Source organism: Callorhinus ursinus, unplaced genomic scaffold (assembly GCF_003265705.2).
Source record: "Callorhinus ursinus isolate GAN/ISIS: 27379988/994484 unplaced genomic scaffold, GSC_fseal_2.0 scaffold1, whole genome shotgun sequence".
Classification (NCBI taxonomy): domain Eukaryota; kingdom Metazoa; phylum Chordata; class Mammalia; order Carnivora; family Otariidae; genus Callorhinus; species Callorhinus ursinus.
In genome coordinates, this window is record NW_027397063.1 from 117,258,652 (window position 1) to 117,277,979 (window position 19,328).

The window sequence follows — 19,328 nt, forward strand, 5'->3', positions numbered from 1 at the left end:
TAGAGGAGAAAGGCAGGTGGGGAGGGTGGGTCTGAAGAGGTGTGCACCAGCACAGATGGACCAGCCGAGTGGATAGTGGGGGAGTAAGGGTCCGAAAGGCAGAGGAAAGCACTTCATCCAGATAAAGAATATCAGTCAGGGAAGGTCCCCGACTGGCAGGGGTACAGGGGGAAATAAAGAAGAGACTGGAATGGAGAGAGGAGGGTTCCCAGGGTCTGTCCTGACCCTTTATAGGGAGCCTGGATCCTGGTGGCAACAGAAGGGTTTTGAGAATGAAAAACTGAGCAGCCTGTGGTTACCTGGCTTCATCAACTTCTGCTCTGTGTGACCCTGGGGCAAGCTAATCAACCCCCCTGAGCCTTGGTTTCCTCGTGTATAACAGGGATGGTAACAGAACTCCCTGGCAGGATGATTTGGGAGGGCTGACAGGCAGGACGAGGCGAAAAGCGGGTGGTGGCACACCGTGCGCTCTGCGTGAAATTTGGGGGTGCCGATTAGTACCTTTTTCCGGAAGAGCTGGACAGAGCGCCTGGCGGCGGGTGATTCAGTGGGTTAGGTGGATCAAATTAAACGGAAGATTTTCAACCCAGATTCACACTTCCTGTGGAGATAGGCCCTAAAGGAGCTGGCGAAGGTGTTGGTAAACAATAACAGGGCAATTCAAAGGTTGCCGCTGGCGGTGAAAGCAGTGCGGGGGTTAGGGAGCGGCTGGAGCTGGAAGCAGTCTTCTCTCCGCCGGGGCTGGGGTCCAAGTCAGGCAGGCAGGTACGGACATCTTTGCAGTCTTCCTCCCCTTGCGTACACACACACACAACTGTCCATCGTCGGGGGTCGTTCCGCGGACAGGGATGAAGGAGTGGAAGGCGGGGACGGGTTTGGGGGACGGTAATGGCCGAGCGGATTAATTCGTCCCCAGCAGCCCCGGAGGCAAAGCGCGGCGGTGGGGTGGGGGAGGCGGGAGAGGCGCAGGGCGTCCTGGAGGGCCCTGGGCCGCCCGGGAACGGAGCTCAGGGGCCGGGCGCCGGGTCCGCAGCGCCGCCTCCCGGGAGGAAGGCGGGGGCCGGGGGGAGGGAGCGGGAGGAGGCGGAGGGTGGCGGAGGGCGGAGGAGGGCGGCGCGCTGAGAGGTTATTTGTGGTTCGCTTTGATCCCGAGGGGGAACCTGAAACTCTCACATTCCTGGCATAGCAGCCGCCTCCGGCGCGGGCCGACCCTGGGGCTGCGCGCTGGGGCCCGAGCGGCCAGAGCGTCGGCGCCACCGCCGAGTGCACACCTCCGCCGCCGAGCTGAGCCGGGCCGGGCCGGGCCGGGCCGGGCCGTCGGGTCTGACTACGCCGAGCACCCTCAGGCCGCAGCGGTAAGGAAGGCGGCTTGGGCCCTTCGGGGAGCGCGCGGACGCGGAGAGGGGCGTCCAGCCCGAGCCAGAGCCCCCGCGCAGCCCACCCTTTTCCGGGAGCGGGAGCCCGACGCACCAAGCGTCCTCAGCGTGAAGTGCGCCCTTTCGAGGAAGCCGCAAAGGCGGCCCGGGGCCGTTCCTCGCTGCGGGCGCCCGGCTGTGCGCCTGGGTCGGGGGCTCTCGCTGGCGCGCCGGTCCCCTGGGGCTGGGGGAGCCGGCAGCCTTTGGGGAGAAGGGGGCCCTATGTTTTGGGTCGTGGGCTGGGGAGAGGGGCGCGGAACAGGGCAGGAGGCGCCGCTTCGCGTTCAAGTTGCAGGGCCCTGGGGTTGAACTGGTTAGGTGGGGGTTACAGGTGTCTTTGCCCCCAACTAGTCCAAGAACTCCTCTTTGTCTTCCTTGGAAAATCCTCTCTGGAGCCACGGAATGGCTCTCACTTAGAAAGAATGCAGCCGGCCGTCCAGCCCGGTGACGTCAGCGTTGGAGCATTTGGAAAACAAAGAGGGCTCGGGAGGCCGGGAGGGAGGAGGACCCGCGACGCTTAAAGAACTCCGTGGGCTACCGGCTACCCTCGCCTGCTCGCTCTGGGCGCACCGGCGGCCTCCGGGTGTTCGTGTTCGGCTTGGAGTCCGGGTAGAGCGGGATCCCTGGCTGGGATGCAATCTGACTTAGAGACCCTCGTTTGGGTTCCTTAGGCGAGCGTGCGCCCCCGCAAGAGCCGGAGTTGCGTGCTTACTTAGGAAGGGTGGGGGGGATGGTTGCAGTGAGCCGGGTGCGCTGGTGCAGCAAAGGTGCATGGCTGGCGTCGTGGTCCCAGATTTTAGTAACGGCTGTGCATCTGAGGGGTCTGACGGGGGCAGACTCGGCTGAGAGGTCCCGGAGGTGTTCCCCGCTCCCAGGCACATTGCTGCGGGGAGGAGACCAGGAATCTGTCCAGAAAACTCTGCATTCCCTACACCTCCCTACCCCCGCCCCGTCGTTCTCAGCGGGAGTCAGCCCAGACTGATTACTTTAGGAAATGCCCCGCGGATGAAACTCTAGGGCGAATTGATTCCAGTTTGTTTTGCCTCTGGTAACTCTGGAGTCTTGCATCTCCATACCTACTGTGTGTAAGAGAGGGGTCGGCATGATTGGGTGCCAAGAAGGATGGGGACAGAGATGCCTTCCAGACTCATCTCCCTCTCCTCGTTTCTGGGCAGCCAGGAAGGAAGCCGGGTGGGGGGGGCAGCCTTCCAGGACTTGAGCCACTGAGAGCCCAAGCTCAGAATGGAATACCTTCCTCAGGAGATAACTCCCTGCACTTGAGGCTTCCAGCCCGCAGCCTCAGGTCCCTGCAACCAAGAGCCTCTTTCTTGCTCCCTTACTCCTCCAGTTGGCTCAGATGGGTGTTACTGATGTCAAGATGCTGAGTGCCCACTCCCATGTGGCAGAGGACCATGGGGGTCTTTTCCAAGTAGCAGGTGTGTGTGTGTGTGTGTGTGTGTGTGTGTAGGAGGGACAGCCATCAAATCAAAGACATGGTGCCATACTTTGTTTTTCCTGGAGCACCCATGCAATTGCTGTCAACACAAAGACTATGTGACTGACCCATAAACCTTGATGGGTGGCCTCTTTGTGCTTCATTTCACAAAACCATGGTCCTGTGGTAGCCTCTCTGCTCTCATCCCTTATTCACCAAACCAGATGCATTTTTTTCCTTCTTCCTGTTCACCTTGCAGAGTCACTGCCAAGGTCATCCCATGACAAGGGAGGGTTCAGCATGGTAAAGGGGGTGGACGGTGGTGAGTTAACTGTGTCAAGGCTAGGGCTCAGGCATGCTACATTCTAAAGGGAGTTAGGGGCTGTTTGCCCAGGGCTTCTCCTAGGCTGGAGTCATTCTTTATCACCTGCCAATAAACTGGGGCCCTGTCTACCCCTGGACTGGCCTGCTCAGTGGTTATAGCTGAGCTACCCCTGCCCTGGAGTCTCTCGTCAGCCTTTTCAGTGGGAAGCTGGCTGCAGGAGGCTGTGGTTCCTGGATGATTGATTACCTTCGAGGTTACCGGTGTCTTTCTTTAGGCCTAGTAAGTCTCCGTGAATATGACTGTAATGGCAGTCCTCTGCCAAGGATTTACAGTGCACCAGGAGCTCGGCAGCCATTGCCTTACTGAATTTTCAACTCCATGAGGCAAGCATTAGTCTTTACATTTTTCTGATGGAGAAACTGAGTCTCAAAGGTTAGGTAACTTGCCTTAATCAGTAGGTGGCAGCGTTGGCAACTGAGCCTTGTGTGACCCTCCACTCTTTCCCACTATGCTTGGGACCATGCTCTCATGGAAAGTACCCCGTGCCCTCTTTCCCACGTGCTCCCCCTCATTGCTCTTCTTTCTCTCTTCCCAGGTGCCCCCGGCCATTGTCCAGGCGGGTGTGTGCCAGCCAAGGAAGCATGAGGACGCTGGAAGACTCCTCCGGGACAGTCCTGCACCGCCTCATCCAGGAGCAGCTACGCTATGGCAACCTGACTGAGACGCGCACGCTGCTGGCCATCCAACAGCAGGCCCTGCGGGGTGGGGCCGGGGGCACAGGGAGCCCCCAAGCCTCCGTGGAGATCTTGGCACCCGAGGACACTCAGGTGCTGCAGCAAGCCACAAGGCAGGAACCCCAGGGCCAGGAGCACCAGGGCGGTGAGACCCACCTGGCAGAGAACACCCTCTACCGGCTGTGCCCACAGCCCAGCAAGGGTGAAGAGCTGCCCACCTATGAAGAGGCAAAAGCCCACTCACAGTACTATGCGGCCCAGCAGGTGGGGCCCCGGCCACATGTGGGGGACCGGGATCCCCGAGGGGCCCCAGGAGGCCATCGGAGTCAGGATGAGGCCCTGCGGGAGCTGCGCCATGGGCATGTGCGCTCCCTGAGTGAACGGCTTCTGCAGCTGTCCCTGGAGAGGAACGGTGCCCGGGCCCCCAGCCACATGAGCTCCTCCCACAGCTTCCCGCAGCTGGCCCGCAATCAACAGGGCCCCGCATCCAGGGGCCCCCCCGCCGAGGGCCCAGAGCCCCGTGGACCTCCGCCTCAGTACCCACACGTTATGCTAGCTCATGAGACCGCCACCGCTGTCACCGACCCACGCTACCGCACCCGCGGGAGCCCACACTTCCAGCATGCCGAAGTCAGGTAACTGCCCACCCTGGTCTTTCAAGCTCTTGACTTTCTTCCAGCAGTTTCCCCCCCCCCCCCCCCCGGGGTGGAGAGCCTCGGGACAACACCTTGTGCCATGGCTGGCAAGCGCCAGAGGAAGGCCGTTGGCTACCCCTCTCCTTCCCAAGGAGGAGGGGCTGATGCCTGGAGGAGAGCAGGACTTAGCCCAGGTCACAGGAGAACTTAGTGGTGTCTTTTGCTTTCATTTGGAGATGGATGCCATTGTGTAATTAGCTGTAGCAGTCAAGTAACTAGGGCTCTTGGGGGGTACCAGTTACAGCAGAGGGTTAAAGGTTAGGTTTTTGAAACAACTTGCTAAAGACAAGGGTTGGGAATCATTGCCAAACTGTTTCCAAGCTAAGTGGGGAGAAGGTGGGACCTCCTCCTCTGGAGATTGTTAAGACCAAGCGGACAGTCGGCTTTCTGGGGTTAGTGGCAGGCACGGCTAACTGGAGGCAGGAAGGACCAGATGGCCTCCTTAGAGACCTCTCCCTGTCCTACACCAGGGCAGGAGCCGCCCTCTTGCTACTTTGCGTTTCCTTTCCTGTGCTCCAGGTGGCTGGAGCCCTTAGGGAAGAGGACTTGAGGTCCAGGCGAGCCCCTTTCTGGGGAGCTTGGAAAAGGTGCTGGGGAATGTAGAGTTTGATTCCGAGTGTGAAGGGAAGCCTTTAGGGGATACAATTTGGCTTACCTCTTTAAAAAGGTCCTTTGGGCTGCAGGTAGAGAGAGTGGATTCTGAGGGGCAAGAATGGAAGCAGGAGATCAGGAGGAGGCAGAAAGCCCGGAGGGTTTGCAGAAATACTGGTTCCTGGAAATGCGGCTCTGCCCCAGGCTTCTCCCTTGGCCTGGCCCCTCCTGAGAAGCGGACACACACTGCTCAATTCACACACCCCATCTCCCCGCGTGCTGGTCCCGGAAACCCCATCAGAGGGGCCTGAGGATTTGCAGCCTCCTTTCCTCTGGAAGGCTCAAGGTCGAAGTCTGGTTCTCTTCATGCTTGCTGAGTCTTCATTTAGTCACCCGCTTTCCCACCGTTCGGCCTTTTCCTGGGATAGATGCCTTTCCTTGCTCTCGAGAAACGAGTGACGCCATGGTGTTGGTATGGGGGAACCAGAGGAGGGAGCCTTGTGGGTTTTCTCCAACGTCCACCTCTCCTGCTCCCCTCCCCCACCTTAGCTCCTTTCTCAGAGCTTGGTCAGGGAGAGTTTCGGAAGCTGAGTCGCGGGTTTCTTCTTTTGGAGCAGCCTTATTGAACCCTGTCAGGAAAAGATAATATCGTGGAAAGGAAGTAGACCACAGGAGAACAAAAAAGGGAGGGTGGGGAGGGGCAGAACAGGGGAAGGGAGAGCAAATGTGAAGGGAAAGGAAAGCTCTATTCTTTCTCAGAGCTAAGTCATCCCCAAAGAATGCCAGTTGTGTCTGCCTGGCCCAGTGCAGGGGGTTGAGAAAGTTGGTGAAGCAACCCCGGGAATGCCACATTTAGCAGTGCAGGAGAGTGCGCATTCCAGTGGGGACCCTCTGCTCAGCTCTCGCTGGAAGCTCCACCTTAGGCGGTGAGAGAAATAGAGATCGCAAAAGGATTGTTCATTGGGAACCTGGGGGAGGGACTTTTCTTACAGCCTAGGGTCCTCAGGGGAGCAGGGGAGAGGAGGCTATGGGGGGAGGGAGGGCGTGAGTGCTGAGGTGATGGACCCACGAGTGGAATTCAATTCTCATGGAGCATCTGGGACTTGGAAAATTCCTGGTGGGACGGAGGCAGTCTGTTCTTCTGCACTTGGGAGCCCCAAGGCCCCTGAAAGGCTCTGTGACCAACCTCCACCCCCATGCCTCTTGCTCTTTGCTCTTTCCCTTAATGGGGCTCTGAGGGTGACATTACAGCATTGCTAGAGGCCAGTGGAACATTGACCCTAAACTCGGGCTGTTGCGGTGGTTCAGCGGGGGCCCCTGTGCCTAAGAAGATCCAGTGTGTGGGTCCCATTTGCTCTTTAAACAGACAGTATGCTGCAGTCACCACTGGGAGAGGTAGAGAATGGGCCACCATGGTGGGAGCACGTGCTGTAGGCCCAGCATCCTGCCAGGCTTTGTGTAGGCCTGGCCAGCCCCTTGAGGCTGGAAATGCTGACCCTCATGATGTAGCAGAGGCATGCCAGCACCCCGGGGATTTGAATGCCGATTTTGTCAGACTTTGGAGCTCAGGCTCTTCCCCCCGCCCCCCCAACATCTCTCTCACCCCTCTGCCCTTAGCCACAGTATTCAAAAAATGTTTCTGTGACGGATGAGGGGACCCAAAATAGGAGGGAGAAAAACGTGGGTGTGCTGCACTGGCAGGTGCTAGTGTGAGAGGCTTAGAACAGCCACCAAGTGGCCCAGGGGCCTGGGTGGCTGTGTGCTCAGTCATGATTGATGTGGCCTCCAGACCCAAAAAGAACCTTCTGTGGATTAGAAAGGTCAAGTGCGCATTTAAGTACTGGTTGCTCATAAGGTCCAGGACTACTCAGGCTGATCCCCAGGGCCTTGGCCACAGTGCTACGAGGTGTGAAACAAGCATCCTGATGTTAACCCCCGCTAGCCCCGCTCCCTTGGCCCTTGAGGGTCTTGGGTAGACGTCGTGTGAAAAAGGCCTTCCCCACTGGTCACTGCCTGGTGTTGTGTGGAGACTGCCCAGTGTGCCAGGAGGGCTGGGCCCAGGCAGGGCTGCTCAGGGCTGGGAGCCATGGGGGTCTGGGCAGCCTCTGAACACCGTCTCTCCTGTTCGCCAGGATCCTGCAGGCCCAGGTGCCCCCTGTGTTCCTCCAGCAGCAACAGCAGTACCAGTACTTACAGCCGCCCCAGGAGCAGCCCCTGCCGCCGCACCCAGCTGCTCTCAGCCACGGCCCCCTAGGCTCCCTCAGTGCACCTGAGGGGGAGGGGCCAGTGAGCACCCCGGCCGCCGCCACCACCTCGGGCAGTGCCCACCTGGCCCAGGTGGAGACTGTGCTGAGGGAGAATGCCAGGCTGCAGAGGGACAACGAGAGGCTACAGAGGGAGCTGGAGAGTTCAGCAGAGAAGGCCGGCCGCATGGAGAAGGTAGGCCCCGCTGGGGCCCCAGAGGGGCGGGGTGGGGGAGGAGCTGCTGCCCACCCCCTCGTCCTTCCCATGCCCTCCCTCACTGACTCTGGACAGCTGGGGAGCAGCCTCGAGGCCAGCAGAGCAGGCCTGGGGTGTGAGCAGTTGCTAGCTGGTGGTGATTAGAAAGAGCCCATTCACCAGCTCCCTGCACACACCCCCTCCTGCGGACACCTCCCACAGAGAGCCCTTTGTGTCCCCCACACAACAGCCAGTCTGTTCTAGGCCAGCCCTGGCCCAAGCAAAAGCCCCTCCTCTTGGAAAAAATGGGCTACTTATTGGAATCCCAGGCCAGCTCGGAGCACGTGCGGAACCTGCCAGCCGCCAAGTGGGAGGGGCAGCTGGGGCCAGGCTGGCCTTCTGCAGTGGACGGTGATGGCCAGAGGAGGAAATACTCCAGCCAGAGGCAGCTCAGGCTGGGGGCTGGTGCCCCTGTTCTTTCGTGAAGGTTTACCAGCTGTGTGCATTCAGCTTTGACAGGTGGCCTCCGGCCTCCTGTTGCTGTCCCGTGGTGTCCCAGATAGCTCAAACACACACACACACACACACACACACACACACACACACACACAGATCATGGCTGGAGTCTTTTTGTGCCCACTCCTGGATGACAGGGCTCAGATTCTCAGTAGAACCTGGACAAAAGCAAAATGCTTCTTTCTGGATGTCGGGCACAGGAAGGCTGTCCTGAGTCACTCTGAGGCAGCCACTTCCAGAGTACTTGGCCCTGGTTCACTCAGCATCGGGACCTTGGCACAACTGAGGGGACCCTTGCTTGCTGGTTCTAGTATCTGATTCGTATCTGGAGGCCACAAGCTTCTGACCATCCCACTATAGCCACCTGGATTGTTTTGCTGTTGCCTTTGATCCTCTCCTCTCGCACCCTTTCTGCTGGAGAGAGCAGAGCAGCCCGGGCCCGTGGATGGGACGCTGATGCCACACACACTCTGGGCTCTCTCCCCTTCCTTCAGCTCTCCTGTCTGCCTCTTGCAGCTGGAAAGTGAAATCCAGAGGCTCTCTGAGGCCCACGAGAGCCTGACAAGAGCCTCTTCTAAGCGGGAGGCCCTGGAGAAGACCATGCGGAACAAAATGGACAGTGAAATGAGGAGGCTGCAGGACTTCAACAGGGATCTTAGAGGTGAGAGAGGGCAGCCAGGGTGAGGGGGTGGCGAGCATCTGTGGAGGCCTTGATTCCTCTGGTCTAGGGAGGAATTCAGAATTTCTGCCCTCTGCAAAAATAAGTGTAAGTTGGCTCAGAGGGGGCCAGTTGGAAACTCCTTGGGAGCCACCTTGACAGGGGGACGCTTGTGTCTGTCCTATGCCTTGGAGCCTCCTGTGGAACCCTCACTGGTGTGGCCCAGAGTCTCCCTCCTCGTTAGGCCCTGAGCACACCCAGGGCTTCCCTATCAACCCATCCCTGGTTTGGAGGGTGCAGCCCCATAGACAGGACCCCAGGGGACACCCGGGCAGGCAGCTTCACCTGATACTCGAACATCTTTCCTTAAAACATTTTTCCTTCATTTGAAACAGAGAGATTGGAATCTGCCAACCGCCGTCTGGCAACCAAGACCCAGGAGGCCCAGGCAGGAAGTCAGGACATGGTGGCCAAGCTGCTTGCTCAGAGTGAGTAGGGCTCCCGCTCAGACGCCCGGACAGATAAGTGGGTGGTGAGACCGTGGCAGTGACAGTGGACACAGGAGGATTGGCCCTCCCTGCTGTCAAAGCGATGCTTCGAGCACAGGATTACTGAATGCCTGCTGTGCATGCAGCCCTGAAGTGTCCTGCCTGGGAGGGGTGGCTTCCAAAGAATAAGATCTGGTTCTGCATTTATTGGAGAGATGAGTGGGTACCAGAGGGGACCGCTGGGGCGCGGTGATTTGCTGGGCTGTGGCGCCATGTCAGTAGAGTATCCTTCAGAACTCAAGGTGCACTGGGCAGTGGGGGAGGCCAGATAGCCCTGGAGGCAAGTGGGAGCAGAGAGAAGGAATGCTGAGTTCCCCAGGGCATTCCAGGCAGCGGGAAGGTTAGGGGGGCCCAGTTAGAATGTGAGAAGCTGGGGAGCATGATGCAACTGGGCCATAACAAGCTGGCCAAGTGGGGGTCTCCACAGACAAACCGAAAGTGGGTTTCTGGAGCTTAACCAGCAGGTGCAGTCTGAAGAAGGGGTTTAGGAAGCTTCTCTAATAGGGGTGGTGGAAGGCTTCTGGAAGACAGTGGATGAGTTCCTTATTGACTAGTCTGTTCAATCAGTCATTTGTTCATTAGCAGCACCATGCTAAGCCCCTGTCAGGAATTGGGCAGAGGGTGGGTGCAGGCGTTTGGAAGGTACCAGGGCAGGGAGGTTGAGTGAGAGGGGTTGAGCTTGAGAAAGAAGCGGGGTCTTCTCACCACAGATTCAAGGGAACAGAGGTGTCCCTGGCCTTGGAGACTAGTGACTGGGAAGTCCCCACTGGCCTGAGAGAGAGGCTCTGTGGGGATGGCAGGGGCGGTGATGGCCAGAGGAGGAAATACTCCAGCCAGAGGCAGCTCAGGCTGGGGGCTGGTGCGGTGGGATGGCTCAGGTTGAGGTGCATGGAGTGGGACTAAAGGAAGCCCTGAGCTCAGCAGCAGGAAGAAGGCAGGAAGAAGCTCTAGCAGTCAGAAGAGGCAGAGAGGCAGTAAGTTCCTACTGTGCTGTAGTGGTGTTTGGGCCTTTGCAGAGAAATGGAATGGGGGTGGCTGGTGTCCTGGTGAGGGTGGCTTTGAGGAAGCCTAGTATGTGTGAGGGGCCTGGATAGTATGGGGCGTCCAGAAGTCAGGGAGCAGCTTGAGAACTGAGCTCTGGCTGGCAGCATCTCTTCCTTCCTCAAGGAGGGCTCAGAGCCCAGAGCCCTGGACAGAGCTGCCCAGGACAGCAAATGGGGGGACACGACACTGAAGGGATTGGGGGGGGGTGGGGGTTGAGCAGGAGGTAGGCTGGGCCGGAAAGAGCCGAGCAAGGTGGCAATGACTTAGGGTCCCTGGGAGAGAGGTGAAGGACAGGGATGGGGCAGTCCTCAGTGTAGCCCTTGGGAGTCTGGGGGGATGGGTTCCTGGCAAGAGGCAGAATGGGGGTGTCCTGTAGGAGAGGGTGGGCTTTGGGGGTGCGACGCTGCCGCAGAAAGGAAGTCGCTAGGCAGGTGTCTGGGAGCCGGCAGCGGAGGGGCGAAGGTGGGGGGGGGAGGCCGGACTGGAGGCGTTTCCGCTCCCCAGGGAGCGAGAAGCGCCAGGCTGTTCTTGGCTCCTAACTGGAGCCATTAATCTGGACGCCACGGGTGACCTGGATGCCTGGCATTCCTGGGCCATGGGGCTGTTCCGCTCCGGCCTGCCCCCCGCCGCTTCCTCCCGCATGGCCCAGAGCGACGGGGACAAAGGGGCAGGGCTGGCGGGCCAGAGTGGGTGGCTTTCTCCAAGGCGGAAGGCGTATCCCCCTTCTTCCTGCACGGCTCAACCTTCCTGCCTGCCCTTGGCCCCCTCCCCGGCCCAGGAGCTCTCCCAGCAGATAAGACAAGCCTGTGGTTTCATCCCAGTAGCTGGGGATGGCCGAGGCTGAGGCCTCCCAGCCCCTGCCAGGGCCTTAGAGATTGTGCAAGGCAGCAGGAAGCTGCAGGAAACATAAGGCTGGGTCCCCCTCCCCACCACCACCCCTCGCCAAGGGCTGAGGAAAGCCAAGCAGCTCTTCCTTGTTCCTTAATACCCATGGAGAAGACACAAAGCTCCCAGGGAAAAAGTCTCGGGTTGACCTCACTTTTTCTGGGGTCAGTCAACAGTAGTAGGAAAGTGTGGTCATTGTCCCCAGTGCCTGCTTTTGGTACAGACCCCCAGCTTTGGCTGCTCTGGTCTGGCCCTGCCCTCCTCTCCCTGGGGATATGGACTTGAGTCCAGAGGCCTAGCTCTCTCAGCTCTCTCCCGTTGGGCATTTCCTTCTGGCCGGAGCCTCAGGCTCTGGGACTAGAAGATGGGGCAGTCATGGTAAGACTGGGATGCGAGGCTGCTGCCTGTTAAATTCTGTTAAGCTGTGGGCTCTTGGAGCACATATGGGAAGGGGTCATTGCTCCTAGGCCCAAATCCGCAATCTACTCTCTCTGACCGTCCCTCCACCACACCCCTTAGACGCTAATTCAGCCCCTTTTGGATGCCTCAATTTCAGTATTACTGAGCTTCCTCATCTTTTCCTTCCACACCAAAGAGTAAAGCCAGCCTGGGCCTGGCCTTGAAAAAATCCAGATGGAGCCGGAGCTGACCTGGGTTGCCTGTGTCCTTCTCCTGCCCCGGGGCCCTGAGTAAATGAATCCTCCCTTCGCCTACCCAGGTCCCAAGCCTTCACTCTTCTATTCCAGAACCTGTCCCATGTGATAGGTACTCAGCTACCTGTGGTCCAAAGATTAAAATTAAATAAAATGAAAAATTCGGTTCTTTCCTCACACTAGCCATATTGCAAGTGCTCGGTAGCCACAAGGCTCTCATGGCCCTCGGGCACAGGTTGGCACAGTACAGAACAATTTTATTACAGCAGAAAATTCCACTGTACTATGAGAGCGCTGCTTCAGTGACAGTGCCTTTGAGTTCCTCGGGCAGGCCCTAGAGCCCACCCCCTTCTACCCTCCGGTAAGGCGGGCCCCCCGCCCCCGACACCCTCTGTGGGGGGCCGGGCTGGATTCCCAAAGGGCAGGTGCATGGGAGGTGGATTTACACCTAGAGCATCAGCCGGAGGACTGCATGGTCTGGCTTGGGTCTTGCTTGGCCCCACAGTGTGATGTGGGACCCCGAGCAGAGTTCTCCTGACAAGCACAAAAGGTGATTTTAAACGTTGGGATAGCTAGGATCTTAGACACAAATCTTTGGACTGTAGTCATTCTCATTATGCTGCAAAGTTTGCATTTCTTTATGAGCCCGGTTGCCTACATCTCAGTGGTTCCCCCAGACCAAGAAAGGAAATGTAGCAGTATTCTGGGGGCCCCTGGGTCTACAGAATGAGTCCTGGAGCCCACTTTGAGAGGCCTCTGGGTGTGGGGGCCTCCCACCACAGCCAGAAGCAGCCTGGTCCTTTGGAGGCCAGGCTGACTTGGGTCCGCACTTTAGCAGCACCAGTTACCTGTGTTTCTTCCCCACTATGTTGGAGGTCACATACCCTACCTCGAGGGGCTTCAGGGGAATGAGATGTGTACGTGCCTGGCTCATGGTGCAGCCAATGGAGCTTCTTCTCTTCCCTGTTCCTTCATTCTCTCACTGGCACGATGGTCCTGTCGCAGTCCACCTGCGCCTTCTCATCTGTCATGGGTTCCTATCACAGTTCCTATCAGGCCAGACTCTAGTGTCATCATGAGCCTCAAGGAACATTATGAATGTGTTTTGGAAATGGTGACACCTGGCACAAGTAGACAGTGTTTGGGGCTGTCCATGTCCCAGCAGAGAGGCAGTGTGGCCCAGTTACTACTGCAAGGGCCCGGGGCCAGTGCTGCCATTTATTTGTGACGTAACCTGTCCCTCCCGCATGTCCTGGCGGTGGTGATGACAGTGCCTACCTCCTAGGGTTGTGGAGAGGATAAGATGCAGGCATGCTTGTCCAGCCCTCAGTGCAGAGCCCAGCATGCGCTAGGCGCTTGGTGGGACTGCCGTGGGGTTGCTGTCTCTGACCGAGCCCCCCCCCCCCCCCCCCCCCCGCCCGCCGCAGGCTACGAGCAACAGCAGGAGCAGGAGAAGCTGGAGCGGGAGACGGCCCTGCTGCGCGGTGCCATCGAGGACCAGCGGAGGCGAGCCGAGCTGCTGGAGCAGGCTCTGAGCAATGCGCAGGGCCGGGCTGCTCGAGCCGAGGGAGAGCTGCGCAAGAAGCAGGCCTATGTGGAGAAGGTGGAGCGGCTACAGCAGGCCCTGGGGCAGCTGCAGGCGGCCTGTGAGAAGCGGGAGCTGCTGGAGCTCCGTCTGCGGACACGCCTAGAGCAGGAACTCAAGGCCCTGCGTGCACAACAGGTGAGCTTGGAGATGCGGCGAGCTGGCAGGGGGAGTGCAGCATCTGAGGAGGCCAGTTCCAAAGTCCTGGGGGGTCCCTACTGAGATCCAGGTGGAGGCGCCCTTGGAAAGCCGGGCTGATCCGTGTTCCAGCCTTGCCCCCAGACCCCCGCAGCCACCAGCCTTAGAAGAGGCTTCACCGCTTGGCCAGGTGCCAGCCTTGGGGACTCAAGACCTGGGCTTTGGTCCTCAGCAGCAGGGCTTAGCATCCTTGGTCTCGAGAGAGGGTAGCCCAGGAGCCTTGATGCAGAGGACTAGCCAGCTCTTAGGTGTCTCCCCAACATGGTGAGGGCAGATGGTAACCCAGATCCTGAGTCCCCATCCTCCCTTTGGGCTGTGTTAGTAACTCTGGTGTTTACACGCCAGATAGAGTTCTGTCACCCTTCCCCACTTTACCCTGCCCACGGAGGTAAAGTGACCACAGGCCCTGGACTGCCCACGTGGGTCCTGGTCTACACCAGTTGTCACAGTGTAATTATTAAAGAGTACCCCTTTCCCAATGAGGAGGATACTTTCTTGGGTCCCCTATGCAGAGGCAGGCCTGATCTTTCCTGCGCCCTTGTCCATGGGGGTGTGGGGAACCACGGCACCTGCTTCATCTTTGGTAGCCGCGGGGCGCAGGGGCAGGTCTGCCGGGAAGGGCAGAGGACGCCCCTGTGCATCAGTGAGAGCCCTCATGCAAGGGTGAGGACCCGTGGCTACCGCACCCCAACCTCTGCCCTTGATCACAGTGCTCCCTTCTCCACAGAGACAGGCAGGCCCCTCCACCGGTGCCAGTGGCGGTGTTGGATCCCCGGAGCTCAGTGCCCTGCGGCTGTCAGAGCAACTGCGGGAGAAGGAGGAGCAGATCCTGGCGCTAGAGGCGGATATGACCAAGTGGGAGCAGAAGTATTTGGAGGAGCGTGCCATGAGGCAGTTTGCCATGGACGCAGCCGCCACGGCCGCGGCCCAGCGCGACACCACCCTCATCCGCCACTCCCCCCAGCCTTCGCCCAGCAGCAGCTTCAACGAGGGCCTGCTCACTGGCGGCCACAGGCATCAGGAGATGGAAAGCAGGTTGGGCATTGGCATTGCCCCCCTGAGGTGGGGGTGGGGGTGTACTGCCCAGTCCCTGCCATGCCCTTAATCCCTGATAAACGCCCCTCTGGCCACGAGACTCAGCAGTCCCTCACGCTTCTGGGTCGATCCCGCATGTCTGGCACACCAGGCATCACACACGTGTTCTTTCCCAGAGATACCAACCGACTCCTTGGTCTGCCCAGGGGACCTTGGCTGTGGAGGTGTCAGATGCCATCCAAGGCTCTGGCTTCTACCTGCTCCCCCACCCCCACCCCCAGTCAGTCAGAGAGTAAGACTTTCCAGCTGAGTTCACACCATGTGCCCACCCCAGAAGGAAGGTGGACTAGGTCCCTGGCTTCAGATAGCTAGTATTTTCTCTCCAAAAACAACCTCAGAGGCCCCACAAGATTTCTGTTTGACCTATGACCAACTCAGAAGCACAAGCACATCAGCTGAGCCCATTGGATGGGCAGCAGCTCTGGGGTATTGCCCCACCGGGCAAGGGTCGTGCCATTGCTGTCATCCGATGAATCCAACCTACCCCTTGACCTGCCTTTGCTGCCATAAGAAGGGCCCAGTGCCTCACGCACTGGTAGTTTTCAGGGCTTCAGATTTCAGAACTCTGATGACATTTCTGAAGGCTCCTTCCAGCTTTTCATGAGGTGGGGAGGGTAAGAGGCCACTGAATTTGCAGGTCTGACCATGTGAGCATGGCCTCTCTCCCCTCAGGTTGAAGGTGCTCCATGCCCAGATCCTAGAGAAGGATGCGGTGATCAAGGTCCTTCAGCAGCGCTCCAGGAAAGAGCCGGGCAAGGCCACACAGGGCTCCCTGAGGCCCGCCAAGTCTGTGCCGTCTGTCTTCGTGGCTGCTGCGGCAGGGACCCAAGGCTGGCAAGGTCTTTCCTCTAGTGAGCGACAAGTGGATGCCCCTGCCCGGCTGGCTACAGGTGAGAGGAGGCGGGTGGGAGGCAGAAGTAGAGGGCTCGGTTGCTGTCAGGCCTTTGCTCCCAGAACTGAGGCTCAGAGGTGTCGGGGCTTCCTGACCCCTTGTCCGAGGGAGCCAGCTTCCGCGCTGGCTGCGGTGACCCTCCAGCCCACAGCTATCCTGCTGGTGTGAGGGGGCATGCTCTACTCCCCATCTCCGTAAATTCCAGCACCCTGGATCCCAGCCACTTGCCATCTCAGCAAAAATAGAGCTTCCTGGGCAGATGTACCTTGCAGGCAAGCTCCTCTGCTCCTCCATCTGAGCAGATGCCACAGAAACTTCAAGAGTCCCCACTGGTTCTAAGATTCAACGCGCTAAGAAGGGTTCTGCCACTTAAGAGGTTTGGAAACCAGTCCAACCTGATAGTTTATTCCTATTTGGAAACAGGAGTACTGAATCTTAATCAGAGTTCGTGCAAATCAAGAGCAACCCGTACCACCTCGCACCCCCAGTTGGTACAGTTAATTTGAGGTGTTCTTCATGGGGCTACCACTGCCTTCATGAGGCAGTCACTGTCGGCCTCCTGCCTTTCCAGCAGACCGGGCCCCCGAGGAGGAGCCAGTGGTCACAGCTCCCCTCCCTGCTCATGCCAAACACGGGAGCAGAGACGGGAGCACCCAGACCGACAGTCCCCCGGACAGCGCAGCAGCTTGCCTGGGACTGGATCCCGACAGCCTCCTGGGGTACAGTGGGGGCCAGAGGACAGCCTCGCTGGGTAAGTGCCCCTCCCCGGGACTTCTGTGCTGCACAGGGCTGCGGGTGCGCCGGGGTGTGAGCTGGAGCACCAGGCTCTTTGTTCCCAGACCCCGTGGCTTACTGCACTCCACGGGGAGCCGTGTACAGTGCCGGTGAGCAGGCTGCGCGGGACACCTCTGTGTGGACGTGAGAGCTGGTTGGATGCATGGATGGGAGGAACTGAAAGGCCTGATCACAGACAGATCCCGAGTTCAGAGGGAGCGCGCCGGCGTGGGAGGTGCTTCTTCTCCTCTTTCATAGCCTGCCTTATTTCATTGCCAATCTAAGCATCTAAGATCATGCAGCTTGGCGAGTGACCTGATGGCAATCTCCAGTTAGAAGAGTTTGTTTAAAAAAGAGTCCAAGACAGAGAAATTTGAGAAGATGGCCTTTTAAATGTTTTCTTCCCTTTCACATTAGCCCTCGGGTGTGGGCCTGTGCCTCACTGTCCCAGAAAACCACAGGCTCGGGAAGAATGCTGCAGCCTCCCTCAGTCCCTCAGGGCTCCCCCTCCGTCCGAGCCTCCAGCCAGTTGAAAGTTACAAATAAATGTGTCTTCCACATTGGACGTTGACGATCTGGGTGGAGAGCTGGGGGGCACAGAGCTTGGTGCTCGGTTGGCCAAGCCGGGGGGGCTGGGGGGGGGGCAGGGGTGGGAACCCAGGCACCTGGGCAGCTGAGGAAGGCCACGTTGGTAAAGGGAGATCCTATCTTAAAAATGTGCCAGGATTTAAAAGGGCAATCTTGTAACGCTCGCTGGCGTTTGCCTGTGCTCTTGTCTCTCTCCAGACTCTGTTGCTACATCCAGAGTCCAGGACTTGTCAGACATGGTGGAGATACTGATCTGAAGGAGGTAGTGCTCGGGGACTCCGAACCATACCCTGTCTCCTCTGCCATCTGCTACTCTCGGCCATTCCAGCAGCCTCTCCATCTGCTGCTGCCCCGCTTTCCCCACCCAGGCATTCACTCCCATTGACCATCTGGTGCCCCGGGGCTTACGGATGCTGCAGGGGTGAGGGGGAGCCATGAGAACGCCTGCATGCAGAAGACCCCGCTTCTCAGCCCCACATCCCTCCTGAGCCCATGCGGAATGAGGATCCCCAGGCTTACTGTTGGGGTAGCAACTGGAAACCCAGAAGGGAGCTCTGCCTTCTCGGGACCCCCAGTTGGCACTCAGGCAGGGAGGGAGGGCATACATTGGTTTGGGAGAGTGATTTCCCAAGATGGCTGCCTACGGACACCAGGTGGGCTGGTTCGGTACAGAGCCGGCCATGCTGTTCCCCTGTGGCTAAGTGTGGTCCCAGCCCACCTCATCTGCTCCTCAGCTCCTCGCTGCGTCCTTGAGATCGCTGAGACTTGCATCTTCAGGGGACTATTGAGGGTGTTAGTCCTGCAGAAGCCACAGCCTCGCCCCCTCCCTTGAAGTGGGCAGGGGCCATTTATCAAGTGGACTGGGATAAGCTGTGCAGTTTGTACATAGCCCACTTTCTTACGGAACAGAAGACGGAAGCATGCCGCTTCAGATCTGTCCCCTCTCTGTTCCCCTGTCCTTGCCACCACGGTTCCTGTAACTGCTGACTAGCCTCCCAGCTCTCTGCCCTTCTCAAGTTCTTGGCCCACGGATTTTGATACTGGTTGATCCATGTGACATTGGCTGTCTTTTCCTCTACCTTGAGCCTTGTTTTAAAATGCCCACGGGACCCCTATCACCAGCCTCTTGACATGGCTTCACAGCTCCTGTCCCTGGGACATTCTGTCGGTTTGGTTATGAACCCTGAGCCAGATGAAATGAGCCGCCACACACAGACATCTGCCATGGGGGGCTTCCCAGCACCAATTCTCTTGAAGGAAACTGGATAAGTTGCCTTGTTCTCGTCAGAGTCTTTGTTCCCACCTGGAGGGATTGGGAAAGGGAGCTTTCCCAGCTGGTGAAAGACTGGTCAATGAGCTACAGGATGTGACTCAAATCGTCTCTCAATGGAGCCCCCATCACAAAATGGCGCCCGTGAGGCTGGCTCCTCAAGCTACCGGTGAGCAGCACCCTGAAAGGGGGCCAGTGCTTTGGAATCAGACCTGCCAGCAGCAGTGGCTTCAACTTCTGGTCCTAGAGAGTCCCCCAGCTCAGCCCCAGGACCGATGGGTGGGTTTTAGTAGTTTGTCTTGACTGTTTTTAGTTTTCCTTGAATCCTCGTTTTCTCCTTTACTGTTTTTGAGTTCGGTATGTGTTCTTTTATTCCCATGATTCCTCAAGTTTCCTTTTTAAACATTTGCATTTGCTGGACAATTGCATATTTTTTTAAATCCCTCTACCCTTCTTTAAAGCTGAAAAATACATTTGGTTCATGTGCATTGTTTACAAAGCAAGAAGAAAAAAAAAGGCAAAAAAATATCGTGAAAGAAAAAAAACAACTTAATATATTTTGGATTAATATTTGGTATTTCTTTTAAAGTATTTTTTGTGCTGTGAACGTTTTCTGCCAAAGACCATGATGTGTGTCTGTATGTTTAAGTTATCATAAATATTTAAAATGTAAACATGGCTGTTTTGTTATGCCACCCTGTACCAGGACTGCTGCTGCATTCCACTGGGTATAACAGTATTTTAATAAAAAAAATAATAATAATTAAAATCGGTGTCTTTGCCCAAGTGAGAGACTACACTGGGACAGAAAGGGGGAAAGGAAAGGTAGAGGAGTTGGCGTGTCACCCACGTATATCGTCCCTGAGCACTCTTGCCTCTGAACCCCCTCACTCCGCCACCTCATGCTCCCGAGTGCCTTGGTCCTTAAAAATTGGCCAGACCATACCCATGAGTGGCAGCTCAGGGTCACTACTGTTTCTTGAACATA

At 57.8% G+C, this 19,328-nt stretch overlaps 1 protein-coding gene across 4 annotated transcripts; it reads left to right on the top strand.

Moving 5' to 3' along the window:
- The first annotated feature begins 1,155 nt into the window (after positions 1 to 1,155).
- Positions 1,156 to 19,109, top strand: AMOTL2 (angiomotin like 2). Of its 4 annotated transcripts, none has more exons than XM_073899830.1 (10): positions 1,156 to 1,355; positions 3,771 to 4,544; positions 7,328 to 7,634; positions 8,667 to 8,811; positions 9,204 to 9,296; positions 13,366 to 13,661; positions 14,449 to 14,756; positions 15,489 to 15,706; positions 16,280 to 16,459; positions 17,269 to 19,109. In XM_073899830.1, exons 2-10 carry the CDS (start codon positions 3,817 to 3,819, stop codon positions 17,325 to 17,327), a joined length of 2,334 nt encoding a protein of 777 aa, XP_073755931.1. In that variant the 5' UTR covers positions 1,156 to 1,355; positions 3,771 to 3,816; the 3' UTR covers positions 17,328 to 19,109. The 4 variants fall into 4 exon arrangements, with proteins under 4 accessions (XP_073755931.1, XP_025726284.1, XP_073755944.1 ...); XM_025870499.2 differs by having other exon boundaries at positions 16,283 to 16,459; XM_073899832.1 differs by lacking the exon at positions 1,156 to 1,355 and adding an exon at positions 2,749 to 2,851.
- The last annotated feature ends 219 nt before the right edge of the window (positions 19,110 to 19,328 follow it).

What these genes read in the sequence shown, in the direction of transcription:
- AMOTL2 (XM_073899830.1), top strand. Translation starts at nt 3,817, where the DNA reads ATGAGGACGCTGGAAGACTCCTCCGGGACAGTCCTGCACCGCCTCATC. An exon ending in TTCCAGCATGCCGAAGTCAG is followed by an intron (nt 4,545 to 7,327) that starts GTAACTGCCCAC and finishes CCTGTTCGCCAG; the next exon opens with GATCCTGCAGGCCCAGGTGC. An exon ending in AGGCCCTGCGTGCACAACAG is followed by an intron (nt 13,662 to 14,448) that starts GTGAGCTTGGAG and finishes CCTTCTCCACAG; the next exon opens with AGACAGGCAGGCCCCTCCAC.